At 46.2% G+C, this 20,851-nt stretch overlaps 1 protein-coding gene across 4 annotated transcripts in view; it reads left to right on the top strand.

Moving 5' to 3' along the window:
* Nucleotides 1-20,851, top strand: part of ADGRB1 (adhesion G protein-coupled receptor B1) — a 719,771-nt gene that overhangs the window by 388,325 nt on the left and 310,595 nt on the right. For all 4 annotated transcript variants that reach the window (XM_075352815.1, XM_075352814.1, XM_075352813.1 and 1 more), the window contains exon 5: nt 5,882-6,046. In XM_075352815.1, coding sequence (XP_075208930.1) covers nt 5,882-6,046 — 165 coding nt within the window. The remainder of the gene's footprint in view (nt 1-5,881; nt 6,047-20,851) is intronic.

Genomic DNA, 20,851 nt, shown 5'->3' with positions numbered 1-20,851 from the left:
GCTCCCTCTAGTGGTGGCTGTATAAATCTGTATGTAGTGAGCTCCCTCTAGTGGTGACTGTATAAATCTGTATGTAGTAAGCTCCCTCTAGTGGTGACTGTATAAATCTGTATGTAGTGAGCTCCTTCTAGTGGTGGCTGTATAAATCTGTATGTAGTGAGCTCCCTCTAGTGGTGGATGTATAAATTTGTATGTAGTGAGCTCCCCCTAGTGGTGACTGTATAAATCTGTATGTAGTGAGCTCCCTCTAGTGGTGACTGTATAAATCTGTATGTAGTGAGCTCCCTCTAGTGGTGGCTGTATAAATCTGTATGTAGTGAGCTCCCTCTAGTGGTGGCTGTATAAATCTGTATGTAGTGAGCTCCCTCTAGTGGTGGATGTATAAATTTGTATGTAGTGAGCTCCCTCTAGTGTTGGCTGTATAAATCTGTTTGTAGTGAGCTCCCTCTAGTGGTGACTGTATAAATCTGTATGTAGTGAGCTCCCTCTAGTGGGGGCTGTATAAATCTGTATGTAGTGAGCTCCCCCTAGTGGTGGCTGTATAAATCTGTATGTAGTGAGCTCCCTCTAGTGGTGGCTGTATAAATCTGTATGTAGTGACCTCCCTCTAGTGGTGACTGTATAAACATGTATATAGTGAGTTCCTTATAGTAGTGACTGAATATGTATAGATATAGTGCATTCCTTATAGTGGTGGCCATATAAATCTATAAGGACTGAGCTCCCCCTAGTGGTGGCCACCAGCAGCCTGAGTTTTATTTCCACTATTTTGCAGGGGTTTTGTGGCCCCTCACCTTCTATATAGATGACTTAGAATTCGGGATCTATGGAGATGAATATCTGTATGTTGCCCCTCGCACTTTTCCACTTGCAGCCTATGCACAGTGCTGTATTTCATAGTGAAGGCTCCGCTCCTGGAGATTCATCTTCAGTGCTGATGTACGATCGTCTGCAGCTGCTGCGGAGCCGCACAATCCATTATCTGATCACACCCGGCCCTTTAATTTTAGAAATATAATGTATCTCACTTGAAGTATCAGCCTTGTGACCCGCAGCGCAGGGGAGAATGCCGCATTGTACCTGGGGGATAATAGATCCGAAAATTCTCTCTTTCCCTGTTTCTTTCTGTATTTTGGCGCTGCCACCTGCGGATTGGCCTTCTTGCTGGAAATCTTTATCAGCCGTCCCAGTGGGCACCTAACCATGTCCTATATTTCACTGCAGAGCGCACAGCTGCGCGCTAGAAACGGGAGACAATTACTCCTCAAACCATCCCCAAAACAGCTGCGTTAGCGCTTTTCTGACCGTCACGACGTCTTCACACTCAGGATGAGTTACTAGGTGCAGCGCGGACGCTCTGGGTGTTGTGTGACTTGGCACATTTTAAAAGGCCAGCGCATCTTCAGAGAGAAGGGCTCGGAATTAATGAGCAGCCGCAACATAAAAAACAACAACATATTTTATGTTGGAGGAAAGAAAGTCTAAAGGGACGCGGCACGCGGATAAGAATGAGGAATATCTGCAAGGAGACGCGGAGAGATACATGGCCGGTGCAAAAGTGTTAGGCAGGTGTGGAAAAAATATGCTGCAAAGTAACAAACATTCCAGAATAGAAGTGTTAAGAGTTTATTATTATTAATTAACAATGCAAAATAAATAAACAAAAGAGATCAAAATTCCGTCAACATTTGATCACCGGTGCTCACCTTCACATGGAACTCTGCAAAAAGGTTGTTCCAAACATCATGGAGGACTGACCACAGATCTTCTGTGTATGAGGTCTCCTTCACAGAGAAAGGCAAAAATCTGACGAGACAGATGATAATAGCTTCATATTAGGGGAAACTTCCTTCCCAACTCAACATGGGTCCTGGATTAACACCCCTTCACAAAATCTAGTGCACGTAACCAGTCATATTATATTAAATTTTAGTAATGAATCAACCATTACATTATGGGGCATAGATTTCATAGTCTCACTTACAGTAAAGAATCCATAGTCTCACTGCTCTTACAGTAAAGAATTCATAGTCTCACTGCTCTTACAGTAAAGAATCCATACTATCACTGCTATTACAGTAAAGAATTCATAGTCTCACTGCTATTACAGTAAAGAATCCATACTATCACTGCTATTACAGTAAAGAATCCATAGTCTCTCTGCTGTTATAGTAAATAATCCATAGTCTCACTGCTCTTACAGTAAAGAATCCATAGTCTCTCTGCTATTACAGTAAAGAATCCATACTATCACTGCTATTACAGTAAATAATCCATAGTCTCTCTGCTATTATAGTAAATAATCCATAGTCTCACTGCTCTTACAGTAAAGAATCCATAGTCTCTCTGCTATTACAGTAAAGAATCCATACTATCACTGCTATTACAGTAAATAATCCATAGTCTCTCTGCTATTATAGTAAATAATCCATAGTCTCACTGCTAGTAAAGAATCCATAGTCTCTCTGCTATTACAGTAAAGAATCCATAGTCTCACTGCTATTACAGTAAAGAATCCATAGTCTCTCTGCTATTACAGTAAAGAATCCATACTATCACTGCTATTACAGTAAAGAATCCATAGTCTCAGTGCTCTTACAGTAAAGAATCCATAGTCTCACTGCTCTTACAGTAAAGAATCCATAGTATCTCTGCTCTTACAGTAAATAATTAATAGTCTCACTGCTCTTACAGTAAAGAATCCATAGTCTCACTGCTCTTACAGTAAAGAATCCATAGTCTCACTGCTACTACAGTAAAGAATTAAGTCTCACTGCTCATACAGTAAAGAATCCATAATCTCTCTGCTATTACAGTAAAGAATCCATAGTATCTCTGCTCTTACAGTAAAGAATCCATAGTCTCTCTGCTATTACAGTAAAGAATCCATAGTATCACTGCTAAATATAATATACGTCACTGCACTTAATTCAGCAGGGTGCGCAGATGAGACACCACTCCCAATACTAAATAAATAAAGAACAGACACTCCGTTATAGAGTATAGTAAATAAAAAGTATTTTATTTTTTGTAGTAAATGATGTAACATTTCGGTCTTAACCTCAGACCTTTTTCAAACTATAATGAATGGTTTTCTATTAGGCCATTTTTGGCGTTTCTTTTTCCTGGTTCATGGCTCACTGTCCATTATCCACAGTCCGACACATTCATTATAGTTTGAAAAAGGTTTTTTATTAGGTTTTCCATAGTATCACTGCATTAACAGTAAAGAATCTGCATCTGTAATTATGATTAAACCTCCTTTCCTCTAACCGTAGTGGATGCCGCCTTGTCCCTGTCACTATGTTCTCATGATCATCTCGGCCTCTTTCAATGCATCCCATTATTTTACCAGCCTTGGCAGCAGCTGCCTGACACTGGTCAGTAAAGTTGAGTTTGCCGTCCACCCATACACCCAAGTCTTTTTCAGTGACAGTATTTTATAATTTAGTACATAACTATAAATGTTATTTCATCTGCCCAAGTGCATGACCTTCTATCTATCCACATTAAGCTTCAATTGCCATTTCTCAGCCCAAGTCTACAGCCTACACAAATCCCTCTGCAATATTAAATTATTCTCCTTTGTGCTTATTAACCTGGGGAGTTTAGTGTCATCTGCAAATATTGAAAGTTTACTCTGTGTACACCCTACAAGGTCATTAATAAATATGTTAAAAAGAAGAGGGCCCAATACTGACCCATGTGATACCCCACTGTTAATTGTGTGTTTCATTAATAACCGCCCCTTCTCTCTGTCTCAGTCTTTGCTGCCTTTATTTGTTTTATACAGAATTGATGTCATTTTCTATAAGTATTTATTGCCTCCTCACTACCCTCTTGCTTTCGTTCTGCAGACTTTCGTTTTGTCATTTAGCTCTATTTCGTGGTGTCCTCCTATTTGTCGCCTGTTGATTCCCATAGTGTATATATTGTGCACAGTATTCAGGAGGATTATAAAACTGTCCCATTTGCTTTGTACTTTTATTTCTTAGGACATTGTTTTAGTTTATGGCACTAAGTTAATCTCTTATACTTTGGAAATTCGCCTTCATGTAGTTTTGTGTCCTTGTAGCCCCTGTGCTATACATCTTATTAAAGGACACATGGAAACTTATTATTTTGTGATCACTATTACACAAGTGACCCCCCCACCGTCCGGCGTGTTGGAGGCCCAGCGGAGCCCCCTTCTTGTTGGGTCATGCACCGATTGTGGACAGTCATGGTTTCCTTTGCTGGACCCGGATAGTTGAAGTTCCCCATGATAGTGATGTCCCCCTGATTCGCCTCCTCTATTTTATTTATGAGGATATCCTCTTCTGTTTATTTTATATTTGGAGACTTGTAACAAACCCCCATCAGGATTTTATTATTTTTTCTCCCTTATCTCTACCGATAGGGACGCTACCATTTCACTAGCATCATATATATTTCACGTAGGTTGGGTTTTCGGGATGACCTTACTTGAAAACCCATCCTACGTGAAAACATATGTGATGCTAGTGAAATAAGCGAGGGGGAGGGGTGTGTTTATATCAACACACCCCTCCCCCTCGCTTATTTGTCATTCCTGAACAGACTATATCCCTGTAAATTACCAGCCCCATCATAGCTCTCATCCTACCACGTCTCCGTTATCTCCACCATATCAGTATCTCTTTCTAATTCCGCCATCTTGTTGGTGAGGTTCCTGGTATTGGTGTACATGCACTTGTTTGTTTTTCTATACCGCTAATCTTGCTTAATGTATTGACTATCCGCACCCCTCCCCTATGGCACCCCCAATTTGATTACTTCTCCCCAGATCTGCCCTATCTTCTCCTCCTGTACAATAATTGCCACCTTCGAGGTCCTTGCCCTTCACCTTACAGCCTAATTCCCTGAAATCCTCTTTAAGGACCTTCCACCTACCTCTAACTTTGTTATCTGTGTCTATGTGCACCAAGTCCTCACCAAATTCAGAGAACTATGAACAAGCATAACTGCTTTATAATACATAAGGAATGAAGAATACAATTAGACGTATAAAAAAAATTGAAATGTGACATTGCATAACTGCTGAGGATTATTTGATAAAAGAGATATATAGCTAATGTATTGATCCATTACTGCCCCATAACCAGTTCACGGTAATCTCTTATTTATGGGGTCCCTAACCAAATGGGATTGCAGAAAAAAAAATATTAATAAGTAATTAAACAAATACGAATTTTTCCCTTCTAAACTCTCTGAATCACAAGTCACACATTGAATCCGAATCACACTGAGACACAAATCCCACTCGCAGCTCATTCCCACTCACAATGGAGGATGATTTAAATATACAACCTGTTTCCATGCAGAATTAGGAATACAGCTCTGAAGAAACCTCAGTAAATGTATCACATTTTTATGTATAATATTTCTGAATATAGTTACATAGTTAATATAGGATGAGTAAAAGACTCCGGTCCATCCAGTTCACCCTTTCTCCACTAGTTATACTTTTCGATCACTTGATTACTTATGACCCTCGATACCTTTTGTTGTGAGAGAAGCCCCCAGCCCGGATATAAAGCTGTTATAGTATCGGCCATTACTACCTCTTGTGGTAGTGTATTCCACAGTCTGACTGCTCTAACTGTAAAGAACCCTTCCTGACCGCTCTAACTGTAAAGAACCCTTTCCTATTTAGGTTTCGGAATCGCTTTTCTTCCACTCGCAGTGAGTGTCCCTGGTCCTTAGTACTATCTTTGGAAGGAATAAGTCATGTGCCCGTCCTTTATATGGACCACACATGTATTTATACATATAAATGAGATCTCCTCTGAGACGCCTCATTTCTAAGCTAATCAAATGAAACATGATCTGAAATAATGTAACATGAATGTGTTTCTTCCAGGAGACCCCGCGGCTGAGGAGTGGTCGCCCTGGAGCGTGTGCTCCGCCACCTGCGGGGAGGGGATGAAGTCAAGGACCCGCTTCTGTGTCTCCTCCTCGTACAGCACGCAGTGCAGCGGACCCCTGAAGGAGCACAAGCCCTGCAACAACTCCGCCGTCTGCCCAGGTAACAGACCGCGGTGACTACCCTCTATTACTCCCTCTTATCAGCCATTACAGGGGGAGGCGAGTGTAGGACAGGTGACTACCATCTATTACTCCCTGTTATCAGCCATTACTGGGGAAGGAGGCTATAGGACCGGTGACTACAATCTATTCCTCCCTGTTATCAGCCATTACTGGGTGGGTGGAGACAGTAGGTCAGGTGACTACAATCTATTACTCCCTGTTATCAGCCATTACTGGGGGAGGAGACTGTAGGACAGGTGACTACAAGCTATTACTCCCTGCTATCAGCCATTACTGGGGAGGAGACTATAGGACAGGTGAGTACAATCTATTACTCCATGTTATCAGCCATTACTGGGGGAGGAGACTTTAGGACAGGTGGCTACAATCTATTACTCCCTGTTATCAGCCATTACTGGGTGGGTGGAGACAGTAGGTCAGGTGAGTACAATCTATTACTCCCTGTTATCAGCCATTACTGGGGGAGGAGACACTAGGACAGGTGAGTACAATCTATTACTCCCTGCTATCAGCCATTACTGGGGAGGAGACTGTAGGATAGGTGAGTACAATCTCTTACTCGCTGTTATCAGCCATTGTTGTGTGAGTAAACTGTAGGACAGGTTGGTACAATCTATTACTCCCTGTTATCAACCATTACTGGGGGAGGCAAGTGTAGGACAGGTAACTACAATCTATTACTCCCTGTTATCAGCCATTACTGGGGAAGGAGGCTGTAGGCCAGGTGACTACCATCTATTACTCCCTGTTATCAGCCATTACTGGGGAGGAGACTGTAGAACAGGTGAGTAAAAGCTATTACTCCCTGTTATCAGCCATTGTGTGAGGAAACTGTAGGACAGGTTGGTACAATCTATTACTCCCTGTTATCAACCATTACTGGGGGAGGCAAGTGTAGGACAGGTAACTACAATCTATTACTCCCTGTTATCAGCCATTACTGGGGGAGGAGACTTTAGGACAGGTGGCTACAATCTATTACTCCCTGTTATCAGCCATTACTGGGTGGGTGTAGACAGTAGGTCAGGTGAGTACAATCTATTACTCCCTGTTATCAGCCATTACTGGGGGAGGAGACACTAGGATAGGTGAGTACAATCTATTACTCCCTGTTATCAGCCATTACTGGGGGAGGAGACTGTAACACAGGTGAGTACAATATATTACTCCCTGTTATCAGCCATTACTGGGGAGGAGACTGTAGAACAGGTGAGTAAAAGCTATTACTCCCTGTTATCAGCCATTGTTGTGTGAGTAAACTGTAGGACAGGTTGGTACAATCTATTACTCCCTGTTATCAACCATTACTGGGGGAGGCAAGTGTAGGACAGGTAACTACAATCTATTACTCCCTGTTATCAGCCATTACTGGGGAAGGAGGCTGTAGGCCAGGTGACTACCATCTATTACTCCCTGTTATCAGCCATTACTGGGGAGGAGACTGTAGAACAGGTGAGTAAAAGCTATTACTCCCTGTTATCAGCCATTGTGTGAGGAAACTGTAGGACAGGTTGGTACAATCTATTACTCCCTGTTATCAACCATTACTGGGGGAGGCAAGTGTAGGACAGGTAACTACAATCTATTACTCCCTGTTATCAGCCATTACTGGGGAAGGAGGCTGTAGGCCAGGTGACTACCATCTATTACTCCCTGTTATCAGCTATTACTGGGGAGGAGACTGTAGAACAGGTGAGTACAATCTCTTACTCGCTGTTATCAGCCATTGTTGTGTGAGTAAACTGTAGGACAGGTTGGTACAATCTATTACTCCCTGTTATCAACCATTACTGTGGGAGGCAAGTGTAGGACAGGTAACTACAATCTATTACTCCCTGTTATCAGCCATTACTGGGGAAGGAGGCTGTAGGCCAGGTGACTACCATCTATTACTCCCTGTTATCAGCCATTACTGGGGAGGAGACTGTAGAACAGGTGAGTAAAAGCTATTACTCCCTGTTATCAGCCATTGTGTGAGGAAACTGTAGGACAGGTTGGTACAATCTATTACTCCCTGTTATCAACCATTACTGGGGGAGGCAAGTGTAGGACAGGTAACTACAATCTATTACTCCCTGTTATCAGCCATTACTGGGGGAGGAGACTTTAGGACAGGTGGCTACAATCTATTACTCCCTGTTATCAACCATTACTGGGGGAGGCAAGTGTAGGACAGGTAACTACAATCTATTACTCCCTGTTATCAGCCATTACTGGGTGGGTGGAGACAGTAGGTCAGGTGAGTACAATCTATTACTCCCTGTTATCAACCATTACTGGGGGAGGCAAGTGTAGGACAGGTAACTACAATCTATTACTCCCTGTTATCAACCATTACTGGGGGAGGCAAGTGTAGGACAGGTAACTACAATCTATTACTCCCTGTTATCAGCCATTACTGGGTGGGTGGAGACAGTAGGTCAGGTGAGTACAATCTATTACTCCCTATTATTAGCCATTACTGGGGGAGGAGACACTAGGATAGGTGAGTACAATCTATTACTCCCTGTTATCAGCCATTACTGGGGGAGGAGACTGTAACACAGGTGAGTACAATATATTACTCCCTGTTATCAGCCATCACTGGGGATGGAGACTGTAGGACAGGTGAGTACAATTACTCTCTGTTAGCAGCCATTACTGGGGGAGGAGGCTTTAGGACAGGTGAGTACAATCTGTTACTTTCTGTTATCAGCTATTACTGGGGGAGGAGACTGTAGGACAAGGAAGTACAAGCTATTACTCCCTGTTATCAGCCATTATTGTGAGAGGAAACTGTAGGAAAGGTTAGTACAATCCATTACTCCCTGTTATCAGCCATTACTGGGGGAAGAGACTGTAGGATAGGTGAGTACAATCTATTACTCCCTGTTATCAGCCATTACTGGAGGAGGAGACTGTAGCACAGGTGAGTACAATCTATTACTCCCTGTTATCAGCCATTAGGGGGGAGGAGACTGTAGGACAGGTGAGTACAATCTATTACTCCCTGTTATCAGCCATTACTGGTTGGGTGCAGACAGTAGGACAGGTGAGTACAATCTATTACTCCCTGTTATCAGCCATTACTGGGGGAGGAGACTGTAGGACAGTTGAGTACAAGCTATTACTCCCTGTTATCAGCCATTACAGGGAGAGGTGACTGTAGGACAGGTGAGTACAATCTATTACTCCCTGTTATCAGCCATTACTGGGGGAGGAGACAGTAGGACAGGTGAGTACAATCTATTACTCCCTGTTATCAGCCATTAGGGGTGGAAGAGACTGTAGGACAGGTGAGTATACAGTATATGTCACATATCTCCAGTGGTGAGACCCTTCAGGGACACATCTTGTGTAACTCCCCTTAGAATACTGCAATAATGTGATAAGAATGGGAATATTATTGTTCTCATCATTGTGGTAATGTTCTATCATTTTGCTGTTACGGTTTTTATCGCTCGTCTTTATTCTATGATTATTATTATTCTATGTTATCGCTATATAATGTTTTCTTGTGATTTTCTATTAGTATTATTAGTACGGCACTATTTGCACTATTAACCCTTTCTTGCTCGCTCGTTCCGCGGCCGCTGCTGTCGCCGTTTTTTGCTCGTCAGTAAATCTGTCCTCGGTGTTGCATTTGTATTTTGCATGTGAGAGGCTCTCACTGTAGATCAGAGGAGGATAGTTCATTTCAAGCTGAAGGTCAGGGGTGTGGAAAGCCCCCCGCCGCCGCACTAAACGTCTCCTGACAGCTCGTGAGACGCGCGGGGGGGCTGTCTGTATACTGATGTGTCTGCAGCACGCAGGGGGGGGCTGTCTGTATACTGATGTGTCCGCAGCACGCAGGGGGGGCTGTCTGTATACTGATGTGTCCGCAGCACGCAGGGGGGGCTGTCTGTATACTGATGTGTCCGCAGCACGCAGGGGGGGGGCTGTCTGTATACTGATGTGTCCGCAGCACGCAGGGGGGGCTGTCTGTATACTGATGTGTCCGCAGCACGCAGGGGGGGGCTGTCTGTATACTGATGTGTCCGCAGCACACAGGGGGGGCTGTCTGTATACTGATGTGTCCGCAGCACACAGGGGGGGCTGTCTGTATACTGATGTGTCCGCAGCACACAGGGGGGGGCTGTCTGTATACTGATGTGTCCGCAGCACGCAGGGGGGGGCTGTCTGTATACTGATGTGTCCGCAGCACGCAGGGGGGGGCTGTCTGTATACTGATGTGTCCGCAGCACGCGGGTGGGGCTGTCTGTATACTGATGTGTCCGCAGCACGCGGGGGGGGCTGTCTGTATACTGATGTGTCCACAGCACGCAGGGGGGGGGCTGTCTGTATACTGATGTGTCCGCAGCACGCAGGGGGGGCTGTCTGTATACTGATGTGTCCGCAGCACGCAGGGGGGGGCTGTCTGTATACTGATGTGTCCGCAGCACGCGGTGGGGGGGCTGTATACTGATGTGTCCGCAGCAGGCAGGGGGGGCTGTCTGTATACTGATGTGTCCGCAGCACGCAGGGAGGGGCTGTCTGTATACTGATGTGTCCGCAGCACGCAGGGGGGGGCTGTCTGTATACTGATGTGTCCGCAGCACACAGGGGGGGGGGGGCTGTCTGTATACTGATGTGTCCGCAGCACGCAGGGGGGGGCTGTCTGTATACTGATGTGTCCGCAGCACGCAGGGGGGGGCTGTCTGTATACTGATGTGTCCGCAGCACGCAGGGGGGGCTGTCTGTATACTGATGTGTCTGCAGCACGCAGGGGGGGCTGTCTGTATACTGATGTGTCCGCAGCACGCAGGGGGGGGCTGTCTGTATACTGATGTGTCCGCAGCACGCAGGGGGGGGGCTGTCTATATACTGATGTGTCCGCAGCACACGGGGGGGGGGGCTGTCTGTATACTGATGTGTCCGCAGCACGCAGGGGGGGGCTGTCTGTATACTGATGTGTCCGCAGCACGCAGGGGGGGGGGGGCTGTCTATATACTGATGTGTCCGCAGCACACAGGGGGGGGGGGGGCTGTCTGTATACTGATGTGTCCGCAGCACGCAGGGGGGGCTGTCTGTATACTGATGTGTCCGCAGCACGCAGGGGGGGCTGTCTGTATACTGATGTGTCTGCAGCACGCAGGGGGGGGGCTGTCTGTATACTGATGTGTCCGCAGCACGCGGGGGGGTGTCTGTATACTGATGTGTCCGCAGCACGCAGGGGGGGGCTGTCTGTATACTGATGTGTCCGCAGCACGCAGGGGGGGGGGCTGTCTGTATACTGATGTGTCTGCAGCACACAGGGGGGGGCTGTCTGTATACTGATGTGTCCGCAGCACACAGGGGGGGGGCTGTCTGTATACTGATGTGTCCGCAGCACGCAGGGGGGGGCTGTCTGTATACTGATGTGTCCGCAGCACACAGGGGGGGGCTGTCTGTATACTGATGTGTCTGCAGCACGCAGGGGGGGCTGTCTGTATACTGATGTGTCCGCAGCACGCAGGGGGGGCTGTCTGTATACTGATGTGTCCACAGCATGCAGGGGGGGGCTGTCTGTATACTGATGTGTCCACAGCATGCAGGGGGGGGGCTGTCTGTATACTGATGTGTCCGCAGCATGCAGGGGGGGGCTGTCTGTATACTGATGTGTCCGCAGCACGCAGGGGGGGCTGTCTGTATACTGATGTGTCCGCAGCACGCAGGGGGGGCTGTCTGTATACTGATGTGTCCGCAGCACGCAGGGGGGGGGAGCTGTCTGTATACTGATGTGTCTGCAGCACGCTGGGGGGGGGGGCTGTCTGTATACTGATGTGTCCGCAGCACACGGGGGGGCTGTCTGTATACTGATGTGTCCGCAGCACGCAGGGGGGGCTGTATACTGATGTGTCCGCAGCACACGGGGGGGCTGTCTGTATACTGATGTGTCCGCAGCACGCAGGGGGTGGGCTGTCTGTATACTGATGTGTCCGCAGCACGCGGGGGGGGGGGGGGCTGTATACTGATGTGTCCGCAGCACGCAGGGGGGGGGCTGTCTGTATACTGATGTGTCCGCAGCACGCAGGGGGGGGGGGCTGTCTGTATACTGATGTGTCCGCAGCACACGGGGGGGCACGCAGGGGGGGGCTGTCTGTATACTGATGTGTCCGCAGCACGCGGGGGGGGGGCTGTATACTGATGTGTCCGCAGCACGCAGGGGGTGGGCTGTCTGTATACTGATGTGTCCGCAGCACACGGGGGGGGCTGTCTGTATACTGATGTGTCCGCAGCACACGGGGGGGCTGTCTGTATACTGATGTGTCCGCAGCACACGGGGGGGCTGTCTGTATACTGATGTGTCCGCAGCACGCGGGGGGGGGGGGGGCTGTATACTGATGTGTCCGCAGCACGCAGGGGGGGGGCTGTCTGTATACTGATGTGTCCGCAGCACGCAGGGGGGGGGGGCTGTCTGTATACTGATGTGTCCGCAGCACACGGGGGGGCACGCAGGGGGGGGCTGTCTGTATACTGATGTGTCCGCAGCACGCGGGGGGGGGGGCTGTATACTGATGTGTCCGCAGCACGCAGGGGGTGGGCTGTCTGTATACTGATGTGTCCGCAGCACACGGGGGGGGCTGTCTGTATACTGATGTGTCCGCAGCACACGGGGGGGCTGTCTGTATACTGATGTGTCCGCAGCACGCAGGGGGGGGGCTGTCTGTATACTGATGTGTCCGCAGCACGCAGGGGGTGGGCTGTCTGTATACTGATGTGTCCGCAGCACGCGGGGGGGGGGGGGGCTGTATACTGATGTCCGCAGCACGCAGGGGGGGCTGTCTGTATATTGATGTGTCCGCAGCACGCAGGGGGGGGGGCTGTCTGTATACTGATGTGTCCGCAGCACGCAGGGGGGGGGGGGCTGTCTGTATACTGATGTGTCCGCAGCACGGACGTGAGGAGCGTCCCGTAGATAAAGCTGAGAAACGCTGTAACCGAGCCACGCGCCCCATATATCTGCTGCAGCCGAGGTTTTATAGCTTTTACTATTGATTTACATTTAGTTTCTATGTTACTTATATGTGATATTATATCTAATTATATATAAACTGTATCTTCCATATATTAATATTTATAGTCTTTTATGTGTAATTTTGCCATCAGTATAATTAGTAATGTTTCGGAGGATTGCAGAAGCGGTTTATGCTTTTGGATGATACTTTGTGGTGACATTGTGTATTATTGTGTGCAGAAATGATATTGGTTTTGTAGTATGCGTCCCTATTCATACTGAAGCATTCAAGGAGTGAACGGATGACTTTATCCATATTATAAAACCATAAAGTCTACAAAACTCTCCCATTACCCACAGAAAGTAGGGTCAGAAGTGTCAGCACATCATTAGAAGGCAGGGTCAGCAGAGTCATCTCATTATCATTAGAGGGCAGGGTCAGCAGAGTCATCTCATTATCATTAGAGGGCAGGGTCAGCAGAGTCATCCCATTATCATTAGAGGGCAGGGTCAGCAGAGTCATCTCATTATCATTAGAAGGCAGGGTCAGCAGAGTCATCTCATTATCATTAGAGGGCAGGGTCAGCAGAGTCATCTCATTATCATTAGAAGGCAGGGTCAGCAGAGTCACCTCATTATCATTAGAGGGCAGGGTCAGCAGAGTCATCCCATTATCATTAGAGGGCAGGGTCAGCAGAGTCATCTCATTATCATTAGAAGGCAGGGTCAGCAGAGTCATCCCATTATCATTAGAGGACAGGGTCAGAAGTGTCAGCACATCATTAGAAGGCAGGGTCAGCAGAGTTATCTCATTATCATTAGAGGGCGGGGTCAGCAGAGTCATCTCATTATCATTAGAGTGCAGGGTCAGCAGAGTCATCTCATTATCATTAGAGGGCAGGGTCAGCAGATTCACCTCATTATCATTAGAGGGCAGGGTCAGCAGAGTCATCTCATTATCATTAGAAGCCAGGGTCAGCAGAGTCATCCCATTATCATTAGAGGACAGGGTCAGCAGAGTCATCTCATTATCATTAGAGGACAGGGTCAGCAGAGTCATCTCATTATCATTAGAGGGCCGGGTCAGCAGAGTCATCCCATTATCATTAGAGGACAGGGTCAGTAGAGTCATCTCATTATCATTAGAGGACAGGGTCAGTAGAGTCATCTCATTATCATTAGAGGGCAGGGTCAGCAGAGTCATCTCATTATCATTAGAGGGCAGGGTCAGCAGAGTCATCTCATTATCATTAGAGGGCAGGGTCAGCAGAGTCATCTCATTATCATTAGAGGGCAGGGTCAGCAGAGTCATTTCATTATCATTAGAGGGCAGGGTCAGCAGATTCACCTCATTATCATTAGAAGGCAGGGTCAGCAGAGTCATCTCATTATCATTAGAGGTAGGGGTCAGCAGAGTCATCTCATTATCATTAGAGGGCAGGGTCAGCAGATTCATCTCATTATCATTAGAGGGCAGGGTCAGCAGATTCACCTCATTATCATTAGAAGGCAGGGTCAGCAGAGTCATCCCATTATCATTAGAAGGCAGGGTCAGCAGAGTCATCTCATTATCATTAGAGGGCAGGGTCAGCAGATTCACCTCATTATCATTAGAAGGCAGGGTCAGCAGAGTCATCCCATTGTCATTAGAAGGCAGGGTCAGCAGAGTCATCTCATTATCATTAGAGGGCAGGGTCAGTAGAGTCATCTCATTATCATTAGAGGGCAGGGTCAGCAGAGTCACCTCATTATCATTAGAGGGCAGGGTCAGCAGAGTCATCCCATTATCATTAGAAGGCAGGGTCAGCAGATTCACCTCATTATCATTAGAGGGCAGGGTCAGCAGAGTCATCCCATTATCATTAGAGGGCAGGGTCAGCAGAGTCATCTCATTATCATTAGAGGGCAGGGTCAGTAGAGTCATCTCATTATCATTAGAGGGCAGGGTCAGCAGAGTCACCTCATTATCATTAGAGGGCAGGGTCAGCAGAGTCATCCCATTATCATTAGAAGGCAGGGTCAGCAGAGTCATCCCATTATCATTAGAGGACAGGGTCAGCAGAGTCATCTCATTATCATTAGAGGACAGGGTCAGCAGAGTCATCTCATTATCATTAGAGGGCAGGGTCAGCAGATTCACCTCATTATCATTAGAGGGCGGGGTCAGCAGAGTTACCTCATTATCATTAGAGGGCAGGGTCAGCAGAGTCATCCCATTATCATTAGAGGGCAGGATCAGCAGAGTCATCTCATTATCATTAGAGGGCAGGGTCAGCAGAGTCATCTCATTATCATTAGAGGGCAGGGTCAGCAGAGTCATCTCATTATCATTAGAGGGCGGGGTCAGCAGAGTCACCTCATTATCATTAGAGGGCGGGGTCAGCAGAGTCATCTCATTATCATTAGAGGGCGGGGTCAGCAGAGTCATCCCATTATCATTAAAGGCAGGGTCAGCAGATTCACCTCATTATCATTAGAGGGCGGGGTCAGCAGAGTAATCTCATTATCATTAGAGGGCAGGGTCAGCAGAGTCATCTCATTATCATTAGAGGCAGGGTCAGCAGAGCCATCTCATTATCATTAGAGGGCAGGGTCAGCAGAGTCATCTCATTATCATTAGAGGCAGGGTCAGCAGAGTCATCTCATTATCATTAGAGGGCAGGGTCAGCAGACTCATCTCATTATCATTAGAGGGCAGGGTCAGCAGAGTCACCTCATTATCATTAGAGGGCAGGGTCAGCAGACTCATCTCATTATCATTAGAGGGCGGGGTCAGCAGAGTCACCTCATTATCATTAGAGGGCAGGGTCAGCAGAGCCATCTCATTATCATTAGAGGACGGGGTCAGCAGAGTCATCTCATTATCATTAGAGGGCAGGGTCAGCAGAGCCATCTCATTATCATTAGATGGCTGTGTCAGCAGAGTCATCTCATTATCATTAGAGGGCAGAGTCAGAAGAGCCATCTCATTATCATTAGAGGACAGGGTCAGCAGAGTCATCTCATTATTATTAGAGGGCAGGGTCAGCAGAGTCATCTCATTATCATTAGAGGGCGGGGTCAGCAGAGTCATTTCATTATCATTAGAGGGCGGGGTCAGCAGAGTCATCTCATTATCATTAGAAGGCAGGGTCAGCAGAGTCATCTCATTATCATTAGAGGGCAGGGTCAGCAGGGTCATCTCATTATCATTAGAGGGCGGGGTCAGCAGAGTCATCTCATTATCATTAGAGGGCAGGGTCAGCAGAGTCATCTCATTATCATTATTAATCGGAGATCTTCCCAATAGAAAGAAACAGGGATGACGTGAGACGATGGGCAGCAGCGTTTCCTAGAACTGATTAGTCATTGAGGGTTTGATACAATTGTTACTAAATCAAGAACAAATGAATATTTGCCCTGGATGGAAATGAGGCGAATCTGGTGCGAGCAATGGATGAACCTCTGATAGGACGGGGACATAATGGATCGTGACCTTGAGGCGTCGCCTGTGCGCTCATCTCATCTCTTCTTGGTGATGTCGGATCTCACATGAGACTTATAAAAGGGATGTTAATTCGGGTGGTGATCCATCACATATAGAATATATATCTGTGTGATAAATGCTGAGCGGCGCTCACTGACCTTCAGCCGCGGGAATGACGGAACGCTGCGCGAGGGGAAATAATGATGTCACCACTTTAAATAATAACAATAAGATCATTTTCAGTAAACTCTTAAAGGGGAAGTGCGCCTCAGATTCATTATCTACAGACTTTGCATTAATCAGTAGAGCAAGCGAATGTAAGAAACGCTGTAATATGTAAAGAAACTTTCAAAGCTTTAAGTAGCAGAAGCATACCGCATGCCTTCCTCTCCACTTCTACCTGCGAGCTCATCAATTAATGTGAAAATCAGCTAAAATCCATCCAGGGCTAAACAGGATAGATGGTAAAATCACTAAGGGATCAGATAACAGCTGCCTATTGAAGTCTGTGTGCCGCAGTATAATGTCCTCCATGCTGCTGCTGTATAATGTGCTGCAGTATAATGTCGTCCATGCTGCTGTATAATGTCCTCCATGCTGCTGTATAATGTCCTCCATGCTGCTGTATAATGTACTCCATGCTGCTGTATAATGTACTCCATGCTGCTGTATAATGTCCTCCATGCTGCTGCTGTATAATGTCCTTCATGCTGCTGCTGTATAATGTCCTTCATGCTGCTGCTGTATAATGTCCTTCATGCTGCTGCTGTATAATGTCCTTCATGCTGCTGCTATATAATGTCCTTCATGCTGCTGCTGTATAATGTACTCCATGCTGCTGTATAATGTCCTCCATGCTGCTGCTGTATAATGTCCTTCATGCTGCTGCTGTATAATGTCCTTCATGCTGCTGCTGTATAATGTCCTTCATGCTGCTGCTGTATAATGTCCTTCATGCTGCTGCTGTATAATGTCCTCCATGCTGCTGCTGTATAATTTCCTCCATGCTGTGGTATAATGTCCTCCATGCTGCGGTATATTGTCCTCCATGCTGCGGTATAATGTCCTTCATGCTGCGGTATAATGTCCTCCATTCTACTGCAGTATATTGTCCTCCATGCTGCTGTATCATGTTTTCCATGCTGCTGTATCATGTCCTCCATGCTGCAGCATAATGTCCTCCATGCTGCGGTATATTGTCCTCCATGCTGCGGTATAATGTCCTTCTTGCTGCGGTATAATGTCCTCCATTCTACTGCAGTATATTGTCCTTCATGCTGCTGTATCATGTTTTCCATGCTGCTGTATCATGTCCTACATGCTGCAGCATAATGTCCTCCATGCTGCGGTATATTGTCCTCCATGCTGCTGTATATTGTCCTTCATGCTGCTGCTGTATCATGTCCTCCATGCTGCTGCTGTTTAATGTCCATCATGCTGCTGTACAATGTCCTCCATGCTGCAGTATAATGTCCTCCATAATGCTGTATAATGTCCCCCATGCTGCTGTATAATGTCCCCCATGCTGCTGTATAATGTCCCCCATGCTGCTGTATAATATTCTTCATAATGCTGTATAATGTCCTCCATGCTGCTGCTATATCATGTCCTCCATGCTGCTGTATAATGTCCTCCATGCTGCTGTATAATGTCCTCCATGCTGCTGTATAATGTCCTCCATGCTTCTGTATAATGTCCTCCATGCTGAAGTATAATGTCCTCCATGCTGATGTACAATGTCCTCCATGCTGCAGTATAATGTCCTCCATGCTGCAGTATAATGTCCTCCATGCTGCAGTATCATGTCCTCCATGCTGCTGCTGTATCATGTCCTCCATGCTGCTGTATCATGTTCTCCATGCTGCTGTATAATGTCCTCCATGCTGCTGTATAATGTCCTCCATGCTGAAGTATAATATCCTCGATGCTGCTGTATAATGTCCTCCATGCTGCTGTATAATTGTCCTCCATGCTGCTGTATAATGTCCTCCATGCTGCTGTTTAGCGTCCTACATGCTGCTGCTGTATAATGGCCTACATGCTGCTGTATAATGTCCCCCATGATCCTATATAATGTCCTCCATGCTGCTGTATAATGTCCTTAATGCTGCAGTATAATGTCCTTCATGTGGCTGCTGCTTCGGAGCTTGATAAAGGGGAGCAGCTCTGTGCTGTGTTAGGGAGACATCAGAGAAGATAGTCTCTACCCACCAGCTCAGAGGCAACTAAAGAGTATAAAGACACTTTACAAAGAATATTATACGTTATTATTTCCTACAGGTTGCTGTTTCCTTGGGAAATTTAGTTCAGGAATACCCTTCCCCTTACATAGACCTCTACAGGTGACATGTGGAACTAAATGTAAGCCCATCAGAGCATTGGTCTTTCTTAATCAGAGTCTGTCCTTTGTCTCCAGGGTGTCATGTCCTCCTTGATTTCTATACTGTGTAATAAGGCATATAGATGGGTTATTTAAGGAGACAACCCTTTTTAGTAGATGTATACGGTCTTTATTCCAGCTGTGTGAGCAAGGATGATTGACCTTAGGGAGTTTACTAGGCAATGTCCCACTAGCCAGATTCCTACTCCACACTGATGAGGGGCAAATACCCCGAAACGGCTGTCTGTGGATGGATACCATGTTTGGCATAGGTGGTCTCCTTGACTGGAGACTGCCCTTCCCGTGGTTGTTCCTTCCCGGTGAAAGACCTGGCTAGTTTCCTGCCAGCGTTGAGAAACATGTGATGGTGTCTCCGCAGGCCTTCTTGCTTTTATTCCAGCTGTGACCCGGGTCCTTATCCTCTCTAATGGTCTGATTGCCTATTGTAGTTGAAGATGGAATTGAAGATTTGGGATTAATTTGAAGGGAAAAGTAACATTGTTTTAATGGGCAATAATACAATAATGCAAATACTAAGAGTAGGAAGTGAGGTGATAGAGAAGAGAATAACTTCAATCCTCACAATCACAGTATATGGTGTAATATATCATTCTTTGATGTGATGGAGGCAGATTCCCTCATTTCGCTCTATAGAGTCAGATTTTTCTATAGTCTCCGGCGCCTCCTATGGGTCATTGATTTATGCAGCCATCGTTATTCTGGACTGATTGTGTTCTTCATACTGCGTCTCTTCAGTAACAACTTCCAACATATTCTACCTGGATTGCTGGGTCTTGATGTTTTTTGGGAAACTGCATTGTCTGTGTGACCGACGAGTGCAGCGCTCAGCGATTTCCGGCAGTCCCTGTAATGAATTTATGGTGGGGGCAGCAGAAAACTGCTCCCAGGGTTCCTTGGTGCTGAACGAGGTAACAGTGATCCTGGCCAGCTTAATAGCAACTCAGTAACAAGAATCAGATGCACCGTGCACCTTCTGCTTTAAAGCAGTGGTGGTCAGTATCCAAGGCAATGAGCTGTAAATAAAAAAGTGTTAATATCTTAAGAATGGCTGAAAATTTAAAAACAAACAGTAAATTGCAAATGTGTTTGCATTTACAAGCTCTATCCGACAATAGCTATATGTGAAGGAGGGAATAATCCCTTTAAGATCAGTGCTATGCACAGAGGCTCACAAGATAAAGCAATAATGCCAGAAGCTTTTACCATAAAACATGGAAGTTACACAATGTATCGCCGGCTGGATTTAATTGTAAGGTTTTGGTTCTTGATAGAAACCCTCCACCATAGATTAAGAAAAGGGGGGATCCATCATGTCTGTGGATTTGGAACAAGTATAGAGTGATATTCGGGGGCACATACTTATCTCTTACATACACATTCTGCTGCATGCTTCAAGGCTTAGATTCAGTGGATAAAGCAAAGCAATGTAGCCATTAACCACATTAATATTAAATAAAAGCCACCACTATATCCTTAGAAGATTAACTCCGGCACACTAAAATTTCCCATAGACCAAAAAATGAATACAATAGTTGGATATCAAAATCTTGTTTCTTTTATTTTGTTAGTGCAAAAACGTGAAAAAATGTGCTGTACAATTGTCCGCCAGGAGTCGACGTTTCGGCTAGCAAGCCTTCATCAGGTCGGACAGGCTTGACCAATATTGGAAAGTAGTCTAGTAAATATGTAGGATGATTTGCCAGGATATAAAGACCTCCGTGTGGAGACAACATCTATGGAGTCCCTTGGTAATGCCAGTATACGGGATCAGGCCCTAAGAATATGTGTGGCTTCTAATATGGAGATCTCAGTAATAGTAAATGTCTCTTATTTGAGCGTCCAGGTGTTTGAATAGTATGGCAGCCAGGTAGAGATCAGGTAGCTCCAATTTAACTTAGGTGCTATAGTCCGGTGTGAGGTCCGTTGGATTCAAGTAAGTCTCTTGGGATTTATCAGGAGC

The sequence above is a fragment of the Anomaloglossus baeobatrachus genome, chromosome 6, assembly GCF_048569485.1.
Source record: "Anomaloglossus baeobatrachus isolate aAnoBae1 chromosome 6, aAnoBae1.hap1, whole genome shotgun sequence".
Lineage (NCBI taxonomy): Eukaryota > Metazoa > Chordata > Amphibia > Anura > Aromobatidae > Anomaloglossus > Anomaloglossus baeobatrachus.
This window is presented reverse-complemented; position numbering and strand designations above follow the sequence as displayed.